We start from the raw sequence: 26,655 nt of genomic DNA on the forward strand, positions 1-26,655 counted from the left end.
CATAACATGCTCTCATGGCGTATTCCTTCATGGACTTCTCACTTGGCATATTCCTTCATGGCATACTCACTTGTTGTATTCCTTCATGGTATATTCACATGGTGCATTCCTTCATGGCATACTCACATAGTCTATTCCTTTATGGCATACTCACATGGTGTTTGCCTTCATGGCATTCATACATGGTGTATTCCTTCATGGCATATTCACATGGTGTATTCCTTTATTACATATTCACTTGGTGTTTTCCTTCAAGGCGTACCCACATGACATATTCTTTCATGGCATACTTACATGGTGTATTTCTTCAAGACATACTCAGATGGTGTATTCCTTCATGACATATCCACAAGGTGTATTCCTTCATGGCAATCTCACATAGTTTATTCTTCATGGCATACTTGTGACAACCCTCCACTGAACCAGTAATCATGGAGCCTTAATCCTCACCACTGGCAACAGTGGGGGATGTTCACTGGGAGGATAACAGGTACATACAGAGTATTTCCAGATGCACCTCTCTGCATCAAGTGCAATTTCTCTTAAGAGCATAAACAGACCACAGTCAGTCTGGGGCTGGTTCCTCTATCTTTCTCCAGATCCCCAACAAAGTAATGAAAAGAAAAAATTCAGCATCAGCTCGAGATCTAGTAGAGACTTTTAATAAAACCGCCGTTAAAAACACAACAAAAACAAACATCTCCAGATCCCCAATAAAACTCCAGACTGGCACAGCTATAAAGTCAAGATCTCAGCTCAGTGACCAAGCTAAGACCTCCAGCACCCTCTCTGTCCAGCCAGTTTTTCATGTCCCTGCCCAAGTAGCTGACACACACACTTTTTGAGGTTTGATTTACACACACACACACACACACACACACACACACACACACACACACACACACACACACACACACACACACACACACCTAGGAAAGACTGGCACAGGTTCTGCCAAGACTATAGATGGTAGTTTTTACTTCTAGCAGTCACATCTTATCAGCTACTTTAAGGCCCTTACCAAAGTGTGTCCAATCTTACTGTGTAATATTAATATCAGCACAAATAGTAGTTTGACCAAGAGCAAGGCTGTTAGGAGAGCCCCACACAGTGTCACCAAATAAACATGCAAGTACTCTCAAAACTTAAATATTTCTACAAATATCAGCCACAATGAAAAGTTTAAATATATTTAATAATAAATAATAAAAGAACAAGACAATGCTAAATATATATTCAGAGTGACATCAGAATTCAAAACCACAGGAAATATTTAAAACAACATTGCAGAACAGTCTCAAATAAATAAAGAAAAAGATCTAAAATAACCTTTCCTATATTTCGTACTGTATCTAAGAGAATTATACTGTAATCTAGGAACTTACTAATAGAGCAAGGCAGATGTGGAGAATGGATCTTGTAGGTGTTGTCAGGTCCAAGACAGAATATAGAATGCTCTGTCTCACTAACAGACTTCTCAAATTAATATACAGAATATTACTGTTGAGATAGCTTGCAGAATGACATCATGTTTTTATCATCTGACTTTTAGTTCCCAGATCCAAATCCCCGTTGATGAAGCTGGCAGTATTTAGCACCTGCCTGTAAAAATATACAGACAGGGGCTTCTCCTTAGATCTCTGGCAGATGCTGAAAGTCATGAAACAATTGCATTCTTTCATGCTTTCAAGACTAGTAATTACATCACCCTAAAGACAATACAGAAAGTTTCCTAGTACAAACATTGTGTCTCTTGCTATACTGAAAACTGAAAGATACCATCTTTTATGGCCTAGCCATAAAGTAATTTATTTTCAGTTATTTTTATAGGTTCATAGGTTCATAGGTAGGTAGTAGTCTATCTGCCCGAAGGCATTTATAAGCCTAGCCGGAATGTGTTGGCTTTTGCTGCCCCCTTAAATTAGTTCCCTGTGCCTCTGTAGAGCAGAGCCATTGAAGTGATCCCTGGGGTAAACTTTCTGTTTCCCATCCACTCATCAAGGTTTCTCTTGAAGAGGGTTAGCGAGGAGCTCTGCCTAATGTAGATTGGAATCTTGTTCCAGAGCATGGGAAGTTTCTGGGACAGGAATCTATCCCTCCAGCACGTCCTATTTATTGTTGTGGTGAGGTTTAGATCCCTGGAGCATGTGACTCGTGGAGATATGGTTTTCTTTAGGTAGAGCATGTCCATCAATTCCGGGTTGGACATGGCCTTGTATGTCAGGCAGAGATCACCTCTGAGTAGGCAGTATGCAACCAAATACAGCTGGAGTTTCTTCAGTTGAGCTGCATAGGGCATCTGCTTGAGGCCAGTGATCCTCTTGGTGAGGTACTTCTGTGGTCTTTCCAGTTGTTGCAGGTGTCTTGTAAGGTACATCCCAAATGGGGCATTGTACTCTATGATGGGTCTGATGAGTGATGCATAGAGGGGCCCAATGACCTCTTTCGATCTGGATGCAATCCCTTTTATGATTAGGTGGGCCACATAGAAGGATTTTCTAACCACTTTGGCAATGTGATTATCAAAGGAGTGGTTACTATCTACTTGAGTCCCCAGATCCCTTATTACATCTTCCAGATTTAGGGGGCTACCACCTATATGGTAGTTTGTGGGTACTTTGTTTTTTCCAAAGGGGATGACTATGAACTTTTTGGCATTTAGCTTGAGGCCATGGTTTTGACACCAGGTATCTGTCTCAAGTGAGACCCTTTTGGAGGATGTCTGTGTCAGCCGGAGAGTCAATTATAGCCCCTAGTTTGCAGTCGTCTGTGAACTTGGTCAGCCATAGTCCTCCTGTGCTTGCCTGTACCTCTGAGAAATATATGCCGAACAGAAGGGATCCTAGGACTGAGCCCTGAGGAATGCCACATGTAACCAATTTAGAGTCAGACCTAGCTCCCACAACTTTACCATGTGGGTTCTGTCCATGAGCCAGTTGGCAACCCATCTCGTGATGTAGGGGTTTATGTTCAGGCTGGTGAGCTTGTCTATAATACCTGAGTGGGGAATGGTATCAAAGGCCTTTCCAAGGTCTAGGTAGGCTGTGTAGACCACCTTTTCCTTGTCTATAGCCTTGGTAACTGTCTCAAAAAAGTCCACCAGGTTTAAAAGGCATGATCTGCCCTTAACAAAGCCGAACTGGGTAGGGTCCAGTGTTTGGAGGTTTCCAGTGTCTCCAGATCCATGATGATGCACTCCATAACTTTGCAGACCAAGCTAGTCAGGCTTATAGAGCGATAGTTCCTGGGGTCCATTGTGGCTCTACCTTTGTGGAGTGGAATAACCGTTACTGTGCACCATTCTGTGGGCATGTAGCCTGTGGAGAGGCTGAGTTTAAACAGTGTGTTTAGGTGAGGGGTTAGTTCATCTTTGAGCTTGTGTAGGACACAGCCTGGGACACCATGCAGTCCCATTGATGCTGTGTTTTTGGCTTTGGAGAGGGTTGTTTTAACCTGAGTCTCTGTAATTTCAGGGTCACTACATTCTTCTGGTATAGTTATGGGCCCTTTTTGGGGTGAGAGGGGGGTGACGTTTGCACTGAAGCTGTCTGCCAGGATTTTGGCTATATCGGTCGGTTCAGTGTATTTTGTGCCATTCTGCACCAACTCTGAGCAGATCGGAGAATTGCCACTTAGATACTTGACATAGCTAAAGAATGCCTTGTGGTTATCTTTGGAGTCCATGGCAATTTTTCTTTCGAAGCTAGCCTTGGATGATTTTATGAGGGAACATAGTTTCTTGCTGATACTGATCAGGGATGTCTTCCCTTCCTGGGATTTTACTCTTTTCTGTACTAGTTTCCTCCTTCTATTGCATAGCTTGTTTATGGCAGGGGTCCACCAGATTGGTTTCCTTTTCTTGGAGGAGTGAGTCTTAGTTTTGTTTGGGATAGCATGGTCCATGCATTCTTGTAGGTGCCTCTAGAGTGCATTAGTAAAGGATTTTGCAGCTTGGACAGTGTTATCCTTTAGCATGGGGGCTTTGAAACTTCCCACCTCAGTCTTAAGTAATGTGAAGTTTGCTTTTGAAAAGTTTTTCACGGTGGTTTCTTTGACCGGGGGTGGTGTCAGAATGTGGATATCCAGAGTGATTAGTTTATGGTCAGATCTAACCAGCGAGGGGTTAACCTCTGGTGTGGAACAATGGTCGCCCATGTTGGTGATGACCAGGTCCAATATGTTGTCACCTCTGGTGGGGGTGTTGACCAGTTGATCCACAGTGTTTGAGTTTATAAATTCTAGGAAATGTTGGGCAAGGGAGTTTGTACTTGAGTAGTCCTCCCAGTTAATATTTGGGCAATTGAAATCACCCAATATCAGGGTGTTTGGTAGGACCTTTATTTTTCCCAGTGTTTCCAGGAATGTGGAGTGGGGGTCCTGAGACATGGTGGATGATCTGTAGCAAGCTATAATTTGATGATCTCTGAAGCATCGTGCTGTGCCACTAACCTGGAGGTGTGGGTATCCTTGATGAATATGGATACTCCCCCACCTTTTGTATTTCGGTCCGGGTTTTGTGGCCGAAATGTATGGTATGAGTTGTAGCCTGGTAGTGCTGGGGTGCTCTCTGGAGCCTTAAACCAGGTTTCTATTACTGCACATATATAGATTTTCTCCATACTGACGAGTGCCTCGAGTGCATGCATTTTGAGGTTTAGACTTCTGGCATTGCGTAGCATTACCCTCAGTTTTTTATTACTTGTGCTATTTACGGAGGTGGGTTTGTCTTTTGAGCCTTGCCTAAAAAAGGCACTATGGGGGTGGCAAGAGCCTTGGCCAATATTCAAAAGCCTAGGGTTGACAGGTGCAAGCCGTCTCTAGCGAAGCAGCATGGCTTCTCAAGCATGTCATTCCAGGCTGCCAGACACTGGATCCCCTTTGAATGACACCAGAAGCTTAGTCAATTGTTGAAATTGATAATTTTTTCTCTATACCGTGGTATCATTCTTGGTGAGGGCAGGATGCTACTCAGGGTCAGGGTCATACCAGCCTGGGCTACATGATCAGAAAACTCCTCCATGTCTCTTTTCATGTAGTCCAGGGAGGTACGGCACAGGTCATTCACACCAACATGGACAATGACAAAGTAATATTTGTACTTGTTCTGGAGTGACCTGAGTGATTGTGTTATGTGGCAGATTCTGGCACCCAACAGGCAGCTAACAGTAACCTTCTCCTTGTTCAGCCTGGTGAGTGGGACATCAGTGTGCCTGACTATAGAGTCACCTATTACTAGTGTGTTGGGTATGTTATTTTGCCTTAAGGGCTTTGATTGTGTGGCACACGTGTTTTTGTGAAGTATGTGTTTCATGGTTTGTGTTGGGGGATGGAGGTTACTTGGATGTCTGCTTTGGAGGTCGCTGTTGCTTCTGCAGATTTTTATTTAGAGCCTCCGAGTATGTTTTCATGTATTTATGTGTGTTTTTTGCCAGTGCTGGTTTCATAGGTCTATGTGAGACTAGTGGTGTCATGCAAGTAATTCCCTTCTCCTCTTGAATGCCTGGTCCAGTCTTGGGTTGAGAGAGCTTAGCCACCAGTTTGGCTGTATAATTGCATCTCTCACATGTGTTAGTGTTTGGTGGAAGGAGGAGAGGGTTGCCTGTGTACATGAGGCAATTGTAACATTGCCTCAAAATGCCCAGATTCACCAGTTGGACCAGAGAGTACACCTGAAACTGCCCTTTGGACATGTCTGGATAGGTACAATGAACTGTTTTTCTGAAGTTAACCTCCTGTATTCCAGTTTCCACTGTTAAGATATATACATTTAAACAGTTATAATAGTGCATGTACACTTCTTTTCTATTCCAGTAGAGCACACTGTGGTTACATTTCAAACAGCATTCTGCAAATACCCTTTTCAACACACGTGTCTGTACAAGCAGTTTGATATACACATTGCATACAGTTCTAATACATTTGTAACTCAAGCATCTTATATAAATCATTTCCTTATTCACCAATGACATATAATTATTTACAAAATTCCAGCTAGGCTGGCAGTATCTTCTTTCGTCATACTTCTTCCCCTCTCAATGACTTAAGCTAGTTTTTCAAGTGGGATAAGCCTATCTGTGAATACATTACTCCATGCCCTGTCTTGAGATCCCAGTTGCTTTTGCATGCTGACCCCATTACAGTGTTGCACTGTCATGTCATATGCCTGCAACCCTAGGTTCCACCATAGTAAGTTGAGATTTTATTGGCTGGCTCCCTGTAGCCATAGATACTCCTCAGACTCCTCCTGCCTCCTACTGCAAATACTTAGCACAAAAGCCTCTCTATCGTGGCAAGGTTTCATCATGTTAACATGGTACAGTTTGTGCCCCTGCTTCCTGTCTAGTAGTTCTACCATGGAGTTAACATCACTGACCTTCCCTATCACCTTGAAGGGTCCCTCCCAAGCTGCCTGCAACTTGTTGTGTCTGACAGGAATGAGAACCATTACCTGCTGCCCTAGAGCATACTCTCTAGCTTGAGTATTCCTGTCATACCAGACCTTTTTCTGCTGTTGGGCTTCTGCCAGGATCTCCTGGGCCAAGCCCATGAGTTCCCAGAGTCTTGTTTTGAGGTTTAGGACATATGCCACAACAGATTCCTTGTGGGATTTACACTCACCCTCCCACTCATCGCAAATCAAATCTAGATTTCCCCTCACCCTATGCCCATACAGCAACTCAAAAGGTGAGAAGCCTGTGGATTCCTGTGGCACCTCTCTGTAAGCAAACAACAGATGGGGCAAATATTTCCCCATTCCCTCTTAAACTGGTCTGCAAATGCCAGTAGCATGGTCTTTTAGTGTAGAGTTTAACCTCTCCACCAGACCATTAGTCTGGGGATGGTAGGGGCGGTCTTTAGGTGCTTCACGCCACAGCACTCCCACAGACAAGCCAGCAGGTCTGACATGAAATTGGCACCTCTGTCAGTCAGTATTTCTTTTGGGAAACCTACCCTGTTGAATATCTCTAACAAAACATTTGCCACTTTTTCTGCCTCAGTGGAGGACAGAGCCACCTCATCAGGGTATCTGGTAACATAATCTACTAACACTAGTTTATACTTCTTCCCTGTAAAACTTGGGGCATTCAGAGGCCCCACAGTACCCATAGCTATCCTCTGAAATGGCTCCACAATCACAGGCAAAGGCATCAAAGGAGCTTTGACCTTGTCTCCTGTCTTGCCTACCTTTTGGTAATGCTCACAGGTCCTACAGTACCCTGTTACATCCCTAGAAATCCCAGGCCAATAAAAGTTATGCATAATACATCTCTTGGTATTCTTTATGCCCATATAACATGCAAAGAGAATGCTATGGGCTATGGCTAAAAGTGCCAGATAGTAGGCTCTGGGCACTACCAACTGCTGTATTACTTCACCCACTAGCCCTCACTCAGGGGTACACTCTCTATACAGTAACCCTTTGTACCAGTATACAGATCCCCCTTTCCCTGAGAATCAGGGGCCTCCCTGGCTACCTCCTTCAAGCCTTGCAATGTAGGGTCTAAGAGCTGAGCCTGTCTTAACTCCCTCTTTGTAACCCCACCCAAATCCCCTTCCACAGGAAGTCTGATATCTTTTGACAACAGTGCCCCACTGTCAGCCTAGGTACTACTACTCACCTCTGCCCTTTCAGTCACTCTGTCCAAGGGAACATCAGTACCCACAAGGGGTTGTGGCGCACCTTCAGTCTCACTGCTCCAGGGTAGCTCCCTCTCTGAAGTAACCACCTCGCCAGTCCTGGCTTCAAGTCTGCGGTCTGTCTGGGTCCCCCCAGGCTATCAGACTCACATGCTTGTCTCCAAGCCTGACTGCTTGTAACTTCATTCACACAGGGTACTGCATTATCAAAACCATTAGCTATCAGGACATCTGTAGCGATATCCTCAAACGCACTTACTTGTTTGCTTCCTTTTTCACCCTCCCAGTCAAGGTGAACCCTAGCCAAAGGTATTTGGAATGAGATTCCCTCTTAAAGCTCTGACTAGAGTAGACTGCCCAAGTAAGAAGTGCTCCTCTTTAATGATTGCAGGCTTCACAATGGTTAGGTTAGAGGCTGTCTCTCTCTTAGCAGTGGCCAGTTTCCTGCCTACTAAGATAGGATATAACCTCTTGTGGTAGTTTGGTACTCTTTTTGTCTCCAGACAACTTACTGCTGGTATTCTGTCATTCCCACTTACTGGCACCCCCACCTTTTGTTCATCACCTTGCCTCCATGGACATCGATATGCTATATGGCCCCACTGGTTATATTTAAAACATTTAACCCTTGATCCTGGCCATGTACCTGAACTAGTGGCTTCCCCTGCTACTGTCGGACCCTGTTGGGGCAGTTTAGGCTGCCCACCATAGGTTCCCTTAGACCCATGTGCAGCAATGGGTATCCCTTTCCTGTGCAGTGATGCCCTGCTTGCTAGGAATAGGTCTCCCTTTTTCCCCAACTCATCTGCAGTGTTACATTCTCTGTCTGCCGACCAGATTCTCATGTCCTCAGGCAAAGTGCTAAGGGCTTGTTCCCTCACCAAAAGGTCTGCCAGCCCTTCAAATGCAGTGACCTGACATCCACTCACCCACCTATGAAAATAAGTGTTTAGTTCAGCAATATATTCACACACACTTTCATCTGCATTGCGTCTATGCTCACAAAACTTTTTCTTATAAGCTTCAGGTGTTAGCTTAAAACACTCTAATAAATCATTTTTAACAGTATTATGAATTAAGCAATCAGTATCAGACAATTTAGAAACAGCAGTTACAGCTTTACCATGGAGAAAGGGGGTTAGGAACCATACCAAGAGCCCTTAGCCAACATTATACTGTTTACATACCCTTTCAAACATATGAATAAAACTATCAAAATTATCACCCTCTGTAAACTGTGGAAGTAATTTACTGACCATTACTGCTTCTGGGGTTCGGTTATTCCCTTCCACATTACCTCCATGACCTTGGCTAGGAGTCAGCATCTCCTTTTTATTTTGCCTCCGCCTCTCATTTTCTTCAGCTTCTAGATGTCTCAGCCTCTCTGCTGTTTCTAATTCCATTTGTTTCTCCTGCTGCAGTCTCTCTGCTGATTCTAGTTCCAAATGTTTCGCCTCCAGTTCAAATGTCTAACTCCAGATGGATTTTAAGTCCTCTGTGAAAAAATTGAACTGTCCATTTTCTGAGAGTTCTACATCCCAAGGTGAGTCTGGTTGTCCTCCTGGTTGCTGGTTTGTGACTAAGACTGCAATCATTTCTGCTTTAGTCAGGTTGGCATGCACCAGTCCTTTGGCTTGGCACATCTCAGCCAACTGGCTCCTTGTCAGCTTGTCATAATCCTCTGCTGACATCCTTGCCTACTCTCCATGACTAGCTAAGCTAACAAAAAATAAATAAAACTGTTGTGATATGAAGCTCTGAATGTCTACTGTGTAGCTGCTTGAGAATACAAACACCTTCTTTAGTGACCACTGTTTACAGGCTACAGAAGTTCAATATCCATACCACTGAATCCCACTAAGTGATCTGGTGATCCCACCACTGCCAGCCAATAATGTGACATCCCACCACTGGGCCAGTAATCAAGGAGCCTCAGTCCTCACCACTGGCAACAGTGGAGGACATTCACTGAGAGACTGACAAGTACACACACAGTATTTCCAGATGCAGCTCTCTGCATCAAGTAGAGTTTCCCTTAAGAGCACACAGAGACCACAGTCAGTCCAGGGCTAGTTCCTCTACCTTTCTCCAGATCCCCAATGAAACTCCCCACTGACACAGCTATAGAGTTGAGATCTCATCTGAGTGACCAAGCTAAGACCTCCATCACCCTCTCTGTCCAAACAGTGCTTCATGTCCCTACTCAAGTAGCTGACACACACACTCTTTGAGGTTTGATTTGCATGCACACACACCTGGGAAAGGCTGGCACATGTTTACTAGCTATGCCCCCTTCTGCCCAGACTATAAGGTAGTTTTTCCTGCCTCCAGACAGTCACTCCTTATCAGCTACTTTAAGGCCCTTAACAAAGGGTGTCCAGTCTTACTGTGTAATGTTATTATTAGCACAAATGGTAGTTTGACCAAGAACAAGGCTGTTAGGAGTGGCCCACACAGTGTCACCAAATAAACATGCAAGTACTCTCAAAACATAAATATCTCTACACAGATCAGCTACAATGAAAGGTTTAAATATATTTAATAATAAATAAAAGAATAAGACAATACTAAATATATATTCACAGTGACATCAGAGGTCAAACCTACAGAAAATATTTAAAACAGCATTACAGGATAGTCTTGACACTAAATTCATGTGTTTACTGTAATATAGGTTTTTCAAGGCTTCAATTGGCAACAAGGGCAACTGCACATAATAAGAGTAACTTTTTCATTATTGCCAATATTCACTGTGTCTATTAAATCTTCAGTGGGAGTAAAGTGTAGGAGATAGATTATACTTAGGTGTCTTCACATTTGATGTTCTGTCTGGCTCCACTGCTGTAGACGTTCCACTTCATGATGCTAGAGAACAATCTGACTCCAATTATGATGATGGAGAACAGCTGGCACAGTCGGGGAATACAGCACCAGTGCTGGACGCAGGGTTTGTGAAAACCAGATCCCCTACTTGAGCTATTAACACAGTTTTTGTGCCTGTGGACAAGTTGACCCATAAAGTTTAGGACATTTGTCAACTTCTAAGGCTCATTCCTCAGTGTTTGCAACAGTCTCTCCAGGGCATGAAGTTGACCACGTGGGTGTGTGTACTGGTGCTCGTATACTGCATGGGAAGTTCATTACCCCAGAACAAGCTGTGGCAATATCTTTAACCCAGTGAATGTCAAGGGCTTTTGTATAGGTACAGGCTAACCCCACTTCAGTCATTTAGGATGCCTGCACATCTTCAGTGTATGCCATGAATCGGTATGCAAGTGTGAGCCACAGCACTGCAACACCTGCCAAGGCTGTGTCCCAGCATACCCATACTACTGCCTTCATTTCAACACATGAATACAGACACACACACCCAGTGAGAGTGGCCCTTCACAGAGCATTGTGTAATTATCCCATCTACTATCACTCAGAACCCACATGGTACAATGTTATTTTCAGTTTCTGCAGCACCCATATATTTCACTGCAGAAGACATTGTACTCTTCTGCTCCCTCTGCCACCTGTGCAAATGATAATTATGCCATGCCCTTTTTTACTTGGTTACATGTGTTGCCTGTGTATGTTGCACAGTGTGTCCAGCCTATGCATGATTAAGCACAGTCAGGTCATGGGTTTGCTTGCATCATTTACCAACTGCTGCCTGTTTCTCAATGCCATGATGTACTGTACCCATTTCCTTCTGGCATGGTCTCCCCCTGCAGTTTGAGACCTCACTGACTCTGTATCTGACTCACCTTCCAATTCCTGGTGTAGTAAGAGATGATCCCTCTGCATATAGACTCCCTGCTGCAACTATTTCTTCAATACAATGTTGTATAGCATTGCACAGTGGGAGAATATTTTAGCACATGTGCAGGGATCGTATTGCAGGGCACCACCAGGTACATTCAGTAAATAAAGGTGAGTCGTCATTAACTCACATCACAAACATACTGTACGATGACCTAGGTTTGTGACAGGACATAGTTGTATCCATTGTCTGTCATGGTCTGTGGAATACTGAAAGGTGTCATCAACCAGGGATCCATGAAATATTCAGTATTGTCAATAACATAGCCCTGGGGAATGTCATCCATCTCACAGACACTGATATAATTCACACATGTGCCAAATGTGGGAGTTGTGGTAGCTGCCTAAGTGGCCTGGAGATACATTAAAGATAATACCCTGTGCATTTCAGACCACCTGATATTTGATGTATTGATATCCTTTACTTTTTCCAATATATAGTATTAGTGTTTAGTTTATTAGGCCTAGAAATAATCCACTTGTTTGTTTATTTTTTGCATAGAAAATCTTCCAACAGATATTCAGAGAATTTGGGTTATGCTTTTCCTTCAGCCCATCTGAAGTGTCTAGGGTACTGTATGGGTACTACCAATTTCAAAGGTCATTAACCACATTTTTATGCCTGCTTAGCCTGAAGAAATCTGACTGCAATTTTATATATTTTAATACCTTAGCTTCAAAATCCATGCAGCAGCATTCTTCTTTGCCTAAAATTCTGGTTTCATGTTCAAAAGTAGTATGCTTTTCTGCATCTGAGCTTTCATTTACTATTTTTTACATGCTTGAAAGCAATTTAACAATATGATTGGCCTACTGTAGCTCCATGGTATAGCTTTCTGCCTCCTTCCTAGTATTCTAATCATTTTTCAAGAGACAGTCTCATTTCAAAAATCTGCCGGCCATTCAGTATATGCAAGGGTCAGCAAATTCTCTCCAATATTTGTTTCACTCAGGTATAAGGGCTACAGCATAAGTTAAAGAAGCTTTAGGAATGCAATAAATAAATATTTACTTAATGGCTACAACTTATTTCAGAAAAAAGAAAGTAGGTGTGTGTGTGTGTGTGTGTGTGTGTGTGTGTGTGTGTGTGTGTGTGTGTGTGTGTGTGTGTGTGTTAATAAAATATATTTTCCAGCATTTGCTCCAAGTGGGCCACATGTCAGAGGAGCAGGAGTTAAAGCCACCTTGCAAAAAATGCATTAGGGGCATTAAAGAAAATGTTGGGATTCTATGCACTTATTTGTCAATTGCAATTTATTTTTCACAGTTATGGTAGAACTGCAGCTGTTAGTGCCTTCAGTTATACATACATTGTTAACAAAAGGTAACAGTATCACATGTTCATTTTGCCACCCAAGGCATCAAATGATACCTCTGAAAGGCAGAAAGTTGCTCATATATACAGGACTCCAAATAGCTGTACTGTTTTCTAGACTGCCATATAATTCTATTGTTTTTAAGTGTACTAGCTTACTTATCTGGAAGTAGGTTTTATAAAATAAAAATCTTACTGGATGTAAGGACAGATCAGTAATTATTCATAACGCTTTACTTAGATAAATTGTTAGTTAAAAAGGTAAGGTAGGTGTTTTCGTATTTTTCTGAAATAAATGAGTTAGTTAGGAATCATCACTACACAGTTTTCTTGGTATATGCTGTTCTCACTAGCAAATTTACCATGGCAGCACTTAAACTGAATTTGCTTCAAATTATTTTCAACATCCTCCATGTTTGTACAATAGTTTTCCTTAACAGTGTGTGTTGCTATTGGTAAACTACATTCAGATACAAATGACACATGTTCTTTCACTCTTAAAGCCTGTCTCCAGAAAAAGAGAGATAGATGGCTACCAGGGTAAAACTATACTTTGGCAAGTCTGTTTTGCTTCTTATTAAAACAGTGACAGAGTAATAAAAGACATGGTGTGTATACTTTGTTCAAACTACAAGTACGTTGTTATCTGTAACTGTGAAAGATCAGTTTATAAATATGTAACCAATTAATATCTCATTAAATATTTAGGCAGACGCATGGTAAAGGAAGAAATTCCAGCAGGCCAGATGTCTCCAGTAAAATGACAGAAAAGGTAATGTAACAAAAATATGTTAAACTGGTCACTTTTGCAAAAAAAAAAAAAAATCTTACTTCACATTTCTGAAGTACACCCAGGCACCACAGCTACCTGAACATAAAACTGACACAGTCATGTTTTGAAGCTCCCAAGGCATAAGACTGCTTGCTAAGAACTTTATTTTTTGTGCAGAGACAGGGAGGTTGTGTATAAGAGAATCAAAAGGCTGGAAATTTGCTGCTGAGAATAAATAATAGCTTCTCCCTGAGGTGATTTGTGCATGCATTTTGCTTTCTACAGATCTTAGACCTTCTTTTTTCCTAAGGACCTGAGGTTCTTTGGTAGAACTTTGATATGCTGCTCGAATTCAATATGTGAAATGGAAGAGTCACTCTGTGACTTGGAGCACGGCGCAGTCTTTGAAGTCTGATCCAATTTTTGCTGCTTACCATTTGATGTTGAAAGGATGAAATGAAGAAAATGTGCAGCTTTTGCCAGTAACTCTGCTGAGCATATGTAAGATTAAAAAAGCAAAATCCTTGAGAGGATGTACTTAGAAATGTTAAGGACATTAGTATTTTCCTTTAGCTGTTTCTATATAAAAATGCAATTTAAAATATGTGCAGAAATTAACATAGATTGTTATTTATGCATTACTGAATAAAAATTTACCTATCCACAGATAAAGTAATGTAGTACATTTAGCATGCCTGCACACGGTTAATATTTTCTTTAGTCAAAACCTGTGAAATTAGAATGTGGAAAACTTTGACATGCACAAGAAATACACTCTTGCAGTTTTATCAGTGTGAAATAAATCTTTGTAGCATTCCCATTTTATATTTTTTTTTATTCAGAAAACATGGTCACTTCAAGTGCATCTATCTATTTATCTGACTATATTTATATATAGTAGCTACTCAGTTGTGAGTACTGGCTATAGATGATGGTCACTGCTGATGTGGCTCCCCGACCTTATGTAAAAAAACAAATGGGGAAAAGGGGGCTGATGCCAATTGCACTAATTTCTCTCTCTCTCTCTCTCTCTCTATATATATATATATATATATATATATATATATATATATATATATGTGTGTGTGTGTGTGTGTGTATGTGTGTCTGTATGGTTCTATAATGACTGGTTGTCCTATAACTTGTTTGACAAAGAAAACAGCAACCAAACCCTAATACAATACGTCAACAGTCAGTACATCAAAAAATTAAATACATTTCCATTTCTGATGCACTATCCCAAAACCCACTAAATTCATCTCAAATTTATTTGAATAGTGGTAGTGTTATAGGAATTTTTACTTTTTTTTATTTGAGATGGATTTTATGGTTAGGAGCAGTGTCAGGGGTGCTTCACTTGTCTGCCCATCTTAATAAAGCGTGCTAATCTTAACATGCATCTTAAATTAAAAAACACTTTCCTCATAACACTATCACTACACAAAACAGCTCAGACACTTTCCATGCATGCACACCTACACCTACTCATGCACACACACGCGTGCACTGTAAATGCATCCCCTAACCTAAGCCTAGACTAACCCTAACCACTCACAATCATACACAGCCCTAATATATTCCCTTACCTAACCCACACATTCACAAAAACACACACACACCAACCCACCCCACTTACCTGTTTCGACAAAACACATATCTGACAAAAGGCTTGTTCAATAAACCGAAAATTCATTTGCCCCTAAAACACTGTCAGCCAAATGGAACCCATCCCTCTCTATCTATCTATATATATATATATATATATATATATATATATATATATATATATAGATATATATATATAAATATATAAATATATATATATATATATATATATATATATATATATATATAGATATATACACACACACACACACAAACACACACACACACACATAAACAGTGCAACAAACATTTCAACTTCAGAATATCTACACCTTGGCTTTCATAGTGCGATATTTCATGCTTAACATTAAGTGCAAAAACATTTCAATACACATGTATTGGAGGAGGGGAATAAAACAGGTGAATAACTGCCACTTTTTGAGTGGTGATGCTTTCTTTATTCCTTACCCAAAACGTAAGAGAAGAATGATGGAAAGTTATAAAAATGAAGTCTGGGAACTAGTGGCCTTACTTTGTAGTTATCCCTTATTTACCCCCCCCCCCCATACAACAATCTACATTTATTCATGTACACACACACACACACACACACACTGTATTTCCCCAAAAATAAGACCGGATCTTATACTCCCCCCCCCCCCCCGCCGAAATAGGTATTAGGGCTTATTATCAGGGGAAGCCTTATTTATTCATGTACAAAAATTTACCTTTATTCATGTATCCAAATCGACATTAAGGGATCTCAAACGTCAAGTGTGAGTGAGGATTAGGGTTATAGTAAGAATCGTGGAGGACTCCCGGGGAAAGAATCTTACGACTTTCTGCAAAGAGAAGAAGATGGGTGTCCGATTGGCTGAAAATGGCAAGCAGAGCACGATAACCTCAGTCAACAGGTGTCAATAATATTATTATCTTATAATTCAACACATCTGTTGTGTGTTGTTGACTATCTTAACTGCGGCTTATTTTTGGGGTAGGGCTTATATCATGACCACCCTGGAAAACCATGCTAGGCCTTATTCTCTGGTTAGGTCTTATTTATGGAGAAATACGGTAGACACACACACACAGACACATGCGCACACACACACACACACACACACACACACACACACACACACACACACACTCAAAAGTGTGCATTTATTTGGTAATCCAGCATTTGATTTTTCAGGCACTATCCAGGCCATATTCAAGTAAATAAAACTGTAGTGCAGTCATATGGCTTACTTCGCTGTCAGGGGATCAGGAGGGATTGCATAGATGCATGCATCAGAGAACAAAATGGCTGAAGAATTTATAGATTTATCCCTTAGTACAGTCAGATCAGACAGACCCTTTGATTAGTAACTTCATCTCAATACATAAAGATTAGAGTTAAACCGCTGGCAATGACTACAATTATTTTTTAATGTCTCATATAGTATTTCATCTGTGGTATCTGTCTCTGTACTCACTATCAAAAGCCAGGTGCAGAGCCTTCATCTTTCTAGTTTATGTATGTATTCAAATGCTCTTTTAATCCCCATATCACACCTCTGGGTGACAGTAAGAAAGATAAATCTTCCATACTGTGTGTGTGCTTTTTTTTCCCTTTGTAACTGTTTTTAAAATACTCATTGATGTTTTCTACATTTTGAAGTATTATACACAGACAGTCCATTGGGCATGTGGAAGTTACCGGACTCCATCCATCAAAGCTGTGGCATCAGTTCTACAGCAATACATTTGGCATGTTGAGAGCTACTCCTTTCACTTTAACCTCTAGCAAATTTAAAAATCAGCTACTCAGCATTAGAATCAGCCCACCTGAAGTCACTGGTTCAGAACTAGTTTTCCATCCCCATGATACTTGTTTTCGTTTCATCACTAATTGTGTGTGTATGTTTTTGTGTGTTTGTATGTGTATATTGGGAGGCAGAATATCTGCTATGCCACTACATGGCATACAACTATTGTCAGTATTCCATTGAGATACGAGAGTACTTTGCAGGTCATACTGTTCCATTTTTCCCACCCATTCCCATTAACATCTACAGCACAATGTTTTCTGGAGGCAGTTTCTCCTCACTGACACTGGTATGAACATTTCTTATGAGTTATTTTGCACACTCACTTTTTTAACCAGCATATGCTAACTGTTTTGGGGCCTGCTAATCTGATGTTGCAGTGGCAACCATGGTTTGTATTTTGCTTGCCATATTTCATTAGACGTGGCCTGGTTATTGGAACCTGCTGTACAAAAGTGTCATTTACCTGTAGGATGAGTTAATGAGGTGATTCACAGACCGTAAAACAAAAGCCTTGTAGTAACCCTGCTATTTCATTTCTGCCTTAAAGGAACTCATCACTCTGCAGCTGGTATTATCAAAACGAAAGCTGCTATCTTCCTTCAGAATGCAATGCAAACTGCATACCCATTTTGTAAGTCCATTTATCAAGGAAATAAATTTCTTTTAAGTTATATGTCAGGAACTCACTGACCTTTTCAGCTGCCTTCACAGTTCCAAATCATTACTATATTATATTATATATACATGTGTGTGTGTGTGTATATATATATATATATATATATATATATAGATATTTATACACATATATATATATATATATATATATATATATATATATATATATTTGGTTCCATGCCTTGTAAATCCCATTAAAGAAGCAAGCACCGTCTGCAGAAGCCAACACATTATTTAGCTCAGTAGCTGCTCCCTCATTCACTTTCAGCTACTCAGTCATAATGTCTTGTTGCCTGTGATGTAGGTTTATATAATGAGTCCAAAACTGAAATAGGTGATAAAGCCATCACACATCCCTGTCTGATGCTTGATGCCCTTACAAGAGGTTGCTCATAACTGTTGCCACCAGCAGTTTATTGCTTTCCAGAAGGCCCTGTCTTATGCTAATTATTATGTTTCATTTTACACCTAACTCACAGAAAAAGCAAGAAATGCAGAGAAGGTTGTGAGAAATGGAGAATGGGGCACAGATAGTCTGCCTCTCTAAAACTGATTAAAGTGTAAGTGGCTGTTTGCATGCATGCCAAGAAGGAGTAGTAACAGTAGAAATAATAGTAACGTGTCTTGTAAGCCCTTGCTTCCAGCACTGACTTCTCTGTTTCATTATTCTTAAATAGGCCTATTTGTCCTTCAAGTGGAAGCTGTGAGATCTTACTGTAACCCTCTTGGCAGGTGTGTTCTCCCTCTGCAGATAACATGGCCTTATGAGTATTTCCTACTTTTAGGTTACCATGCCTGAGGAGAGAAGAGTTGACTTGAAGGGATGTTCTGTTGCTTCTGGCTTTTCCCAGTTAGAGGTTGCCACAGTGGATCATCTGTCTGCTCATGACTGGCAGTGGAGTTTTACAGTGTCAAGTTGCCAGCCCGGCACCCAACCTTCCACAGAAGGCACACACATGCACACACTCACACCTAGGGCCAATTTAGAGTGTCCATTCCACCTACAGCATGTCTTTGGGATGTGGGAGGAAACCCACGCAACCACAGGGAGGACATGCAGACTCTGCACAGAAGGCACCCCAGCCAAGGATCGAACCGGAGAACCTCTTGCTGTAAGGCAGAAATGCTAACCACTGCACCACCATGGCTGCCCCTGGGGTGGGGGGTTCTGTTGCTAGGGGAAGGAATGCATTATTAAATGAATGAATTTGGAAGAGCCAGACTTGCCCTTTCCAAACAGAGTTACTCATGATATGATGTTCCGTGTTCATCATAGCATACTCCTATGAATGTGATTGCCATATATGTGTAGCAGCACATCTGTAGCTGCTAGCCAGCTTACAGTGAATTGCTTGCATCGCATGCCCTTGTATCATTGTTGCTGGAGCATAGCAATACAAGCTGGCCATAGCTCATGTGCTGTTCCTCACTTAAGAATGAACAGTTTATGTTCGAAGCAAAGTATGATAAAAATGCCCTCTGATCTCATAGCCTCCCAGGAAAGAAGAACAGCAACTTTGGCATTACCTGCAAGTGATCATTATTTCTCTGAGGTGCAGTGACCTTGGAGTGAGACTAATAACATCTGTACCATATATGGGGATGTAGAAAGGCTTGGCTCCTCATACAATAGAATAGTTTTATTGCTTCTTATGTTTTGTCAGTTGCTCATAACTTGACACCTTGAGATCATGGGTTATGATTGCTTGTGTATACGATACCAGCTCAGATAGTGGAACCCAGCTAGCCAGTGAAGCAGCACACACAGGTATAGGAGCCTCACCCTCCATTCTCTGTTAAAGAATATACTTAGCTGCAGCTAAAACCTACAACCATCTGAAAGAAAAAGACCTGGAATGAAATATCGATCTTTTCTTCTCTTTGGCTAACTCCGCCAATGTTTGGGATTCCTTCTTATACTTGGGTATCCTGAATGACACACAGGATTCCATCTTTAAGTGCCTTGGAGCTGAGAGCAGCAGAATTTCTTTAAGTGTGCAAGTAGCTAGCAGTGCCAAGAATTCTGGCCAGTAAAAAATAACGTATAAATCAATTCATACATTCATAACTGTTACGCTGTTCAGAATGCACAATAAAGGCAATGTTGTTTTGTTGTTTGCAATAGGTATAAACCCACTCATCAAATGATGACTTTTGCAAATGTTTATTTTCAACATAGACAAAAGTTATTTTTGTGTGGGGCAGAACCCCCCCCCCCCAAAATTACCCCCATGGCAGCGGGTTGTGCCACCTGTATCTCTACTAATATAAATAATTTCCAGTGCTACTGCTGCATTCTGTGGGAAAAGGACGTTCCTCCACTGCAGTTGCTGTCTTTAAGAAAGAGTCAGATCTCTGAACAAAAATGGCGATCAAAGGCATTAGTATCTCTTAAAGTACCGATTTCATTTTTAGCAAAGGCATAGGATAAAAAAGGCATTAAATGTTCCTTAAAAGTGGTTTAAAAATAGGTTTCTGTTGTGTTTGCCAATGAAATAATCTCAAGATTTCTCAGTAATACTGACAGCAATGTAGAAGCATATTCTGCATGACCTTCTGTTCAGGAATTTGTGAGGTTAGGCTGCAGGAAAAGCATGTCAATGTGCACAGAATATATGCAATATTTTTCCCAAGTACAGCTACTTGATGAATGGAAATGTTCTGGATCAGGTAAGAAATGTATTTTGGATTTTAATTTTGTAAAGACAGAACAGTAATTTAGAAATCATCTGGAAATAACCCCCCCCCCCACACACACACACACACACACACACATCAGACCATGCAGGTTTCAAATCTCATTATTTCAGCTAGATGTGGAAGCCTTCATATGGCTTGTTGTGCACAACCATTTTGTGGTAGTACCAGGACAGTAATGGTCTGATTCCAGATGATTCCCAGTGTCTGGACTGCTAATAATATATACCTTTTGATTGCATCAACCCCAACTCCAGCCTCATCCTGCAACAGACCTTCAAATCTCAAGAAGTTAAAGACAACTAGTTCAAATGAATATTTCATTAAAGTTGCTTATTCTTTGAACAAATGCAGCATGTAGAAATAAAAAAAACATGTACACTAAAAGAAGTTCTTACAAAATGTAGCTCTTCATGAAAAGGTGTTCCATAGTCTGCAAAGTAAATTGCTTTGTAAAAGTGCAGTTTTATTGAGGCATATAGGATTCATTCCTGACCTCTATTCACTGCGTGTGTGTAGTATGTGCTCCCCCCATGTGTCAATGTTTTTCTCCAGGCATTTTGGTTTCCACTTACATCTCAAAAATATGCTGGCTGATTTCATGTTCTAAACTAATCATATACAGAGTTAAACTGCATAATGGTCCAAAACAAGACCAATCAGGAAAATCCTTTACACACACTAGCCAGAGATGGCCAGAAATCAGTGTCTGAGCTCCTCCTCTTACCAAGTGCAAAACAGTCTTACTGATACCTAGCTGGCTCGTAAGAAGCAATTTTCAGGGTTTCCAGTGATTGGTGGTCTCTAGGAAGGCTAGAAGATAATGTTCCTCTGCTCCTTCTCTCAACATCACCTAAACAGAAGCACTAATCCCATGCCAATTCCTAAGATGTGGTTTTTAAGCTACCAGTACTTGGAAGGCTTGCCCACATGTTTGAGATTTCAAATGTAGGATGGAACAAAATACTGTATGCAGGGATGCTGGAAGATGCTGAAGGCTGGGGAAGGGGGTGGAAGGCAAAAGGGGCACTTTATAATATAAGAAGACATTTTTAGTGGTCTACTACCATAACATAATCATATCTGTGACAGAAAATGTGTCAGAAATTTCATAGAAATGTACAAATGAAGCTAATGTTGCACCTGCATGGTATGTAGTAGCCACATAATCAAAAGTTAGACAAAAATGTACAGTAGTGCTGTAACACTTACTGTGGCCACACAGCAAGAGTGACCAGCACAGAAGAATGCTGAGAAGCTGTTAAACACCTCACTTGTACTGTTAAACACCAGTCAGACTTCAGAAACAGTCCAAATGAAGTGTTTAAGAGTTTCCCATTTTTTTTTTGCAGTGATCACTGATTGTTGTGCTCTACTGTGGTGATTAGAGCTTAACAGTAGTAAGAGGTACTTAACAGTGGCTTGTTAAGAACCTTTCTGATGTCAGAAATATGCTTAAGAAGCATGCCTTTTTCCCTAAATTCAGAGTATAACAATAGTGATCTATACACTACAAGTCATTACCTTTCAAAAATAAGACATTAAATGCATCACAGAACATCTAGATCCTGCCAACGTCCACAGCACAGGTTATAGAAGTGGAGTTTGACACAGGCATACTGAGGGCTTCTGCCCTTGACTCACCTGTTCTACAACTGGACCTGATCAGAAATATGCACAGAAGGTTGCAATAGCTTGTGCATGTGTTTGTGTGTGGATGGTGGAGGCAGGTAAATGGGGACAATTAGAGTATTATTTCTTAAATTCTCCTTGCAGTTAAACCTCAGAGTTATGCACAGAGGTCACTATAACTTGTTTGGGACCAGGAAACGTATGGTCATTATTTCTCTAATTGTCTTCATATTTAAACCTTAGAGAGGTATTATGCACAGAAGGTCACTGTGGCTTTTGTGGGGCTGTGACAGTGTTGTCATTATTTCACTAACTTTTTCAGACAATTATATCTCACAGGGTATGCACATAACATTACTATAATGTATATAAGGACAGTGTACTGCCTAGAAGCTACAGGCTGGAATACAACTGCAATAATTTCTCTTCTCTTTTCTCACAATCACATATCAAAAGCATATACAGGTGGCTAACTTTATGGGTCAGGGTAAGAATGCATACTGTGAATATGCATCTGTGATTAACAAGTTAAAATATGCTACTATATTCTGGTTGTCAGATGGATGCACAGATGGCTGCAGCTCTTACGGGTAGAAAGAAGAGGCAAGCTGTATGATGTTTTGCACCAGTAACTTCAAATATATGACTATTTATACATTCATGGTCATCCCAATCTAATAACAGAGACACACACAAAAGGTGATTATGTTTTTTTCTTTTAACAGGGATACAGACACAATTTTAAGATATGATTATATATATTTGCAAGCATTTATCTTAGTTTATTGAAAACTACTTGTTTGTCAACTTTGATCATTAAGCCTTGAGTACAGCTTATTTCCCCCTTGAAAAAAACATAAGACTGAGTTTGTTTAGTTAGTCGTGATTTTTGGCCAGACCATAGTTGTAACAAAAGGCTGGGGGGGAAAGCATTAAAATGTACCTCAAATCATCTAGAATCCCAATTCTTCTAAGGCTCAAACAGCCTCCAGACTATCAGCTTAGTTCTGTTATTTCCCCCACAGTTATTACACTGCATTATTGGCCATTTAGGGAGTGGTGAAAGGATTCGGGAAGAAAATGGAAGAGTAAGAATGAATTTCTTTCTTTGGTCACAACTTTTGTTCAGGCCATCTTTGACTCAAAACATTGGAAAAAAAGCTCTAAAATATAACTCATAGCATCTAGAACTGAATGGCTTCTGGGTGGGGGTGGGGGTGGGGATGTCCACTGCCTTTATTTGATTATTCCCTCTGGTGTAATATTGACCATTTGGGATAAATTGAAACAATGCAAAAAATTGGAACAGTACAATGAAGTATGAGAAAACAAGAAAAGTAATCTGAATGGTGTCACCAGACCAAGATGGAAGGAAAGTATAGGGGACAATGGGGGTATGCAGGGAGGACAGTGGTCAGCAAAGTAGCCAATGGGATCCTTTTTCCCACCGAAGGCCAGAGTCAGAATGTTCAGTACTGGCATGGACTGTCCCATTCAAGTACATCACCCAGCTGGCTTATCAACAAGGTTTATTACTCTCTATAAAATACTTTATAACACTGTAACATCAAGTTGCATAATAGTTTTAAAACATATCCTGGCAGACACAGTCCTCATGCTGGTTAAGTTTAGTTACCGTTTTCATCCCTGATGAGTGGTGCACTGCAGTGGTGATGCCCTTCAATAACTGTGGCCTTACAACTGACCTGGATAGCTAAAGTCCTATTAGCCTTACAAGCCTCAACTGCAAAATCAAGGGTTGTATTATCACTAAAATTATAAACTGTGATATCAAGACTCTTGCTTGAAATGAACCTCAACAGTTTGACTTTGTGAATGGTAGATCCTGTTCTTTTAACCTGGTAATTGTCTTCACAAGAGTTACAGAGGTTGTAGATGGTGGCCATGCAGTACATGTGCTGTGGTGTAGCTTAATGTGTTGAAGGACTTCAACACCTTTCCGCATGCTGGCATCATGCAAAAGCTAACTGCTGTAAAAATCCATCCATATGTGGTAAGATGGGTAGCAAACTGACTGAAATAGAGAGCCCACACAGTGCAAGTTGTAGATGCCTCATCAATAAGTGTAAAAGCGACCAGTGGTGTCCATAAAGGGCTCAGTGTTGCACCATCTCCTTTTTGGTATTAACTTCTCTGATCACCAAGTAGACAGCCAAGACCTCTGGATAAGAAAGTTTGCAGATGACTGTAATAAACTGGAGGTTGTTAAGTCACAGTATGACACCCAAACTCTTCTGAATGAACTCTCCCTAGTAAACCCTTGGTGTACTGAAAGTGAGCTCAAACTAAATGCTAAAAAAATGTAGTATCACCTTTGGTAGACAACCCCCTCCCCTCCCTCATCATACTGTATAGCTAACACACAACTACAAAGTGAACATTTTGTCAGGGACCTAGATATGTGGGCTGATAGCGCCCTCTCTTTTGACCATCATATGACAACAGTTCAATCCAAGGCAGTAAGACAAAAAACAACTGAAACAAATGAAAGGGCAACCAACGACACAAGCCACTGTCCAGCAAAATAATCTAAAATTTATTGTTAAGCAACACTCTTTCCACTGCTTTTCATCCTGTGTGAATCACAAAATGTCTTCAAAGTGTTTTCAGATGGCAATGCTTATAAATACTGGTAATTAAACAATTAAGGGTGATTAAATACTTAAAACAGCAATTCAGTAAATGGGTAGCAAAAAAGCACTTATGTAAGTGTAAAAACGTCAGTACAAAAATGCAGGTAATCAACCAACACTTCTCCCAAAATAAATACCCTGTTAAAAGCTAAATTCTATTTTTATTGTTATTTATATAGTAAAAATGTTAAAAGCATTAAAAATATATAAAATATATACAATATATGTAAACCTAAATTTCTATAGTCAGTGTTAAATCAACTTAAAAAACCATGAACAGCACTATTAAACAACATTGGACAGTGTTATCTAGCTAGGTTCTTAAGCTTCAAAATACACTTAATGGATAAAGAGTCATTTAACCGAGGGAAACTACTTGCATCCAAGCGGAGTTGCCAAATTAGTTCTAATTTTTCTAGTACCTACCCTCAACATGAGTTCAGTTTTAAAGGGATAGATATGGTTCCAATGAACGTAAGAGGTGGCCCACTGTCACTGCTACTAGAAGTAGTGAGTACAGTGAAAGGGCTTTTAGCCTATCTGTATAGGACAGGTGTTTCAGACCTTGGATTTTCCTGGTCAGAAACCTCTGTGGTCTCTCCAACTTTTGCATGTGCTTTGCAAGGTACATGCCGAAGTGGCCATTGTACTTAATAATGGGTACGATAATGGATGAGTACAGGGATATTATGACCTCCTTATTCCTGGATGAAATACCCTTACTTATGAGGTGGGCCATGGAGAAAGCCTTCCGTACAACAGAAGCAACATGGTGGAAAAAAATTCAGGTTGCTATCAACTTGGGTGTCCAAGTCCCTCACTACTGGTTGCATGTTTAGTACATTGTTATTAATGTGATAATTAGTAGGGACACCATTTTCCCCAAAGGGGATAATAATGCATTTATTGGCTTTCAGTTTGAGGCCATGCTTCTGGCACCAGCCATTAGTTTGTTTAATGCCCTTTTGGAGGATGTTCACAGCACTAGGTGAATTTATGACAGTGCCCAGCTGGCGGTCATCTTCAAACTTGGTCAACCACTGACTACTAGTTTTGGCTTGCACCTCAGAAAAGTATATCCTAAACAGTAGAGGCCCCAAGACCGATCCTTGGGATATGCTGCTTGTTACGGGTCTACTACTAGAGGTGGCTTACCCTATATTGACTGAGTGGGATATGAACCCACTAAATAATGAGACATTTTAGTCTGAGAGTTCATATCCTTCGTAAACGGTATGCTAATGCAAAACCTGTTATTCTAGCAGCTTTCTAAGTTTATAAGAGCAATATTTAAAATCTGTCCCTGATTTTGGCCCTTTATCCTCCCATTATTTTTGCTTTGGCCTCAATTCTTGAGCAAAAGTTGAGAGGTATGCATAGGATTACAGTCAGTCACTAGTACCAGACATTAAAGTTTCATACTGTTCTTAATCAGAAAATGCATGTTGATGCAAAAACTGTTCTATTCAATTTTTAAATGAATGAGTAAGATTTAAAACTTGTCCGAAGTTTTGAGCCTTCATTCTCCTGTCATTTTTGGTTTTGTCCAAAATGTTTGATGATGATGATGCCTCTGAAACAGCCAGAAAAAGATAATTTATCACTCCAAATCATGTTCAGGCTGCCTGACCTTGCCTTGTAATCTCCAACACAAATGTTTTAGTGTAATTGTTACTCTGGTGGCAGTTTCAGGGCATATTGGGCAGTCTGTTGAAACTGGGGGTTCTTGCCCCCATCCAAAGGTTTCCTGCACCCATGACTCTGTGTGTATTGCAGTGTGTATTAAACAGTGGGATGATATGAATGAGAGAGTAACTGAAGTTTTAATAGACTAAACAAAGGGCCTTTCTAGTTTAATCCTCTAGTGCTCACTAGTACAAGCAGACAAGATGAGACTGGGAGGAGCTTCCAAAGTCAAACATACAAAAGGGATGGCCCAGTGAAGAGCCACTGAGTTTAATAGTAGCAAAGGAAGAGAGGGAGGGTAGGTGGGTGAGAAACGTGGCCTCACAAAAGCAGTAGGTCAGTGGCAGCTGCAAAACATTG

General features: G+C 40.7%; 1 protein-coding gene across 1 annotated transcript in view; it reads left to right on the forward strand.

The window, feature by feature from the left end:
- The window catches only part of MYO3B (myosin IIIB), a 2,630,788-nt gene that overhangs the window by 2,157,811 nt on the left and 446,322 nt on the right, over positions 1-26,655 (forward strand). Inside the window, exon 23 of the mRNA XM_044075508.1 lies at positions 13,469-13,532. Within this exon, the coding sequence (XP_043931443.1) occupies positions 13,469-13,532 (64 nt within the window). The remainder of the gene's footprint in view (positions 1-13,468; positions 13,533-26,655) is intronic.

This window comes from Protopterus annectens, chromosome 6.part1 (genome assembly GCF_019279795.1).
Source record: "Protopterus annectens isolate FY-2018-M chromosome 6.part1, PAN1.0, whole genome shotgun sequence".
Lineage (NCBI taxonomy): Eukaryota > Metazoa > Chordata > Ceratodontiformes > Protopteridae > Protopterus > Protopterus annectens.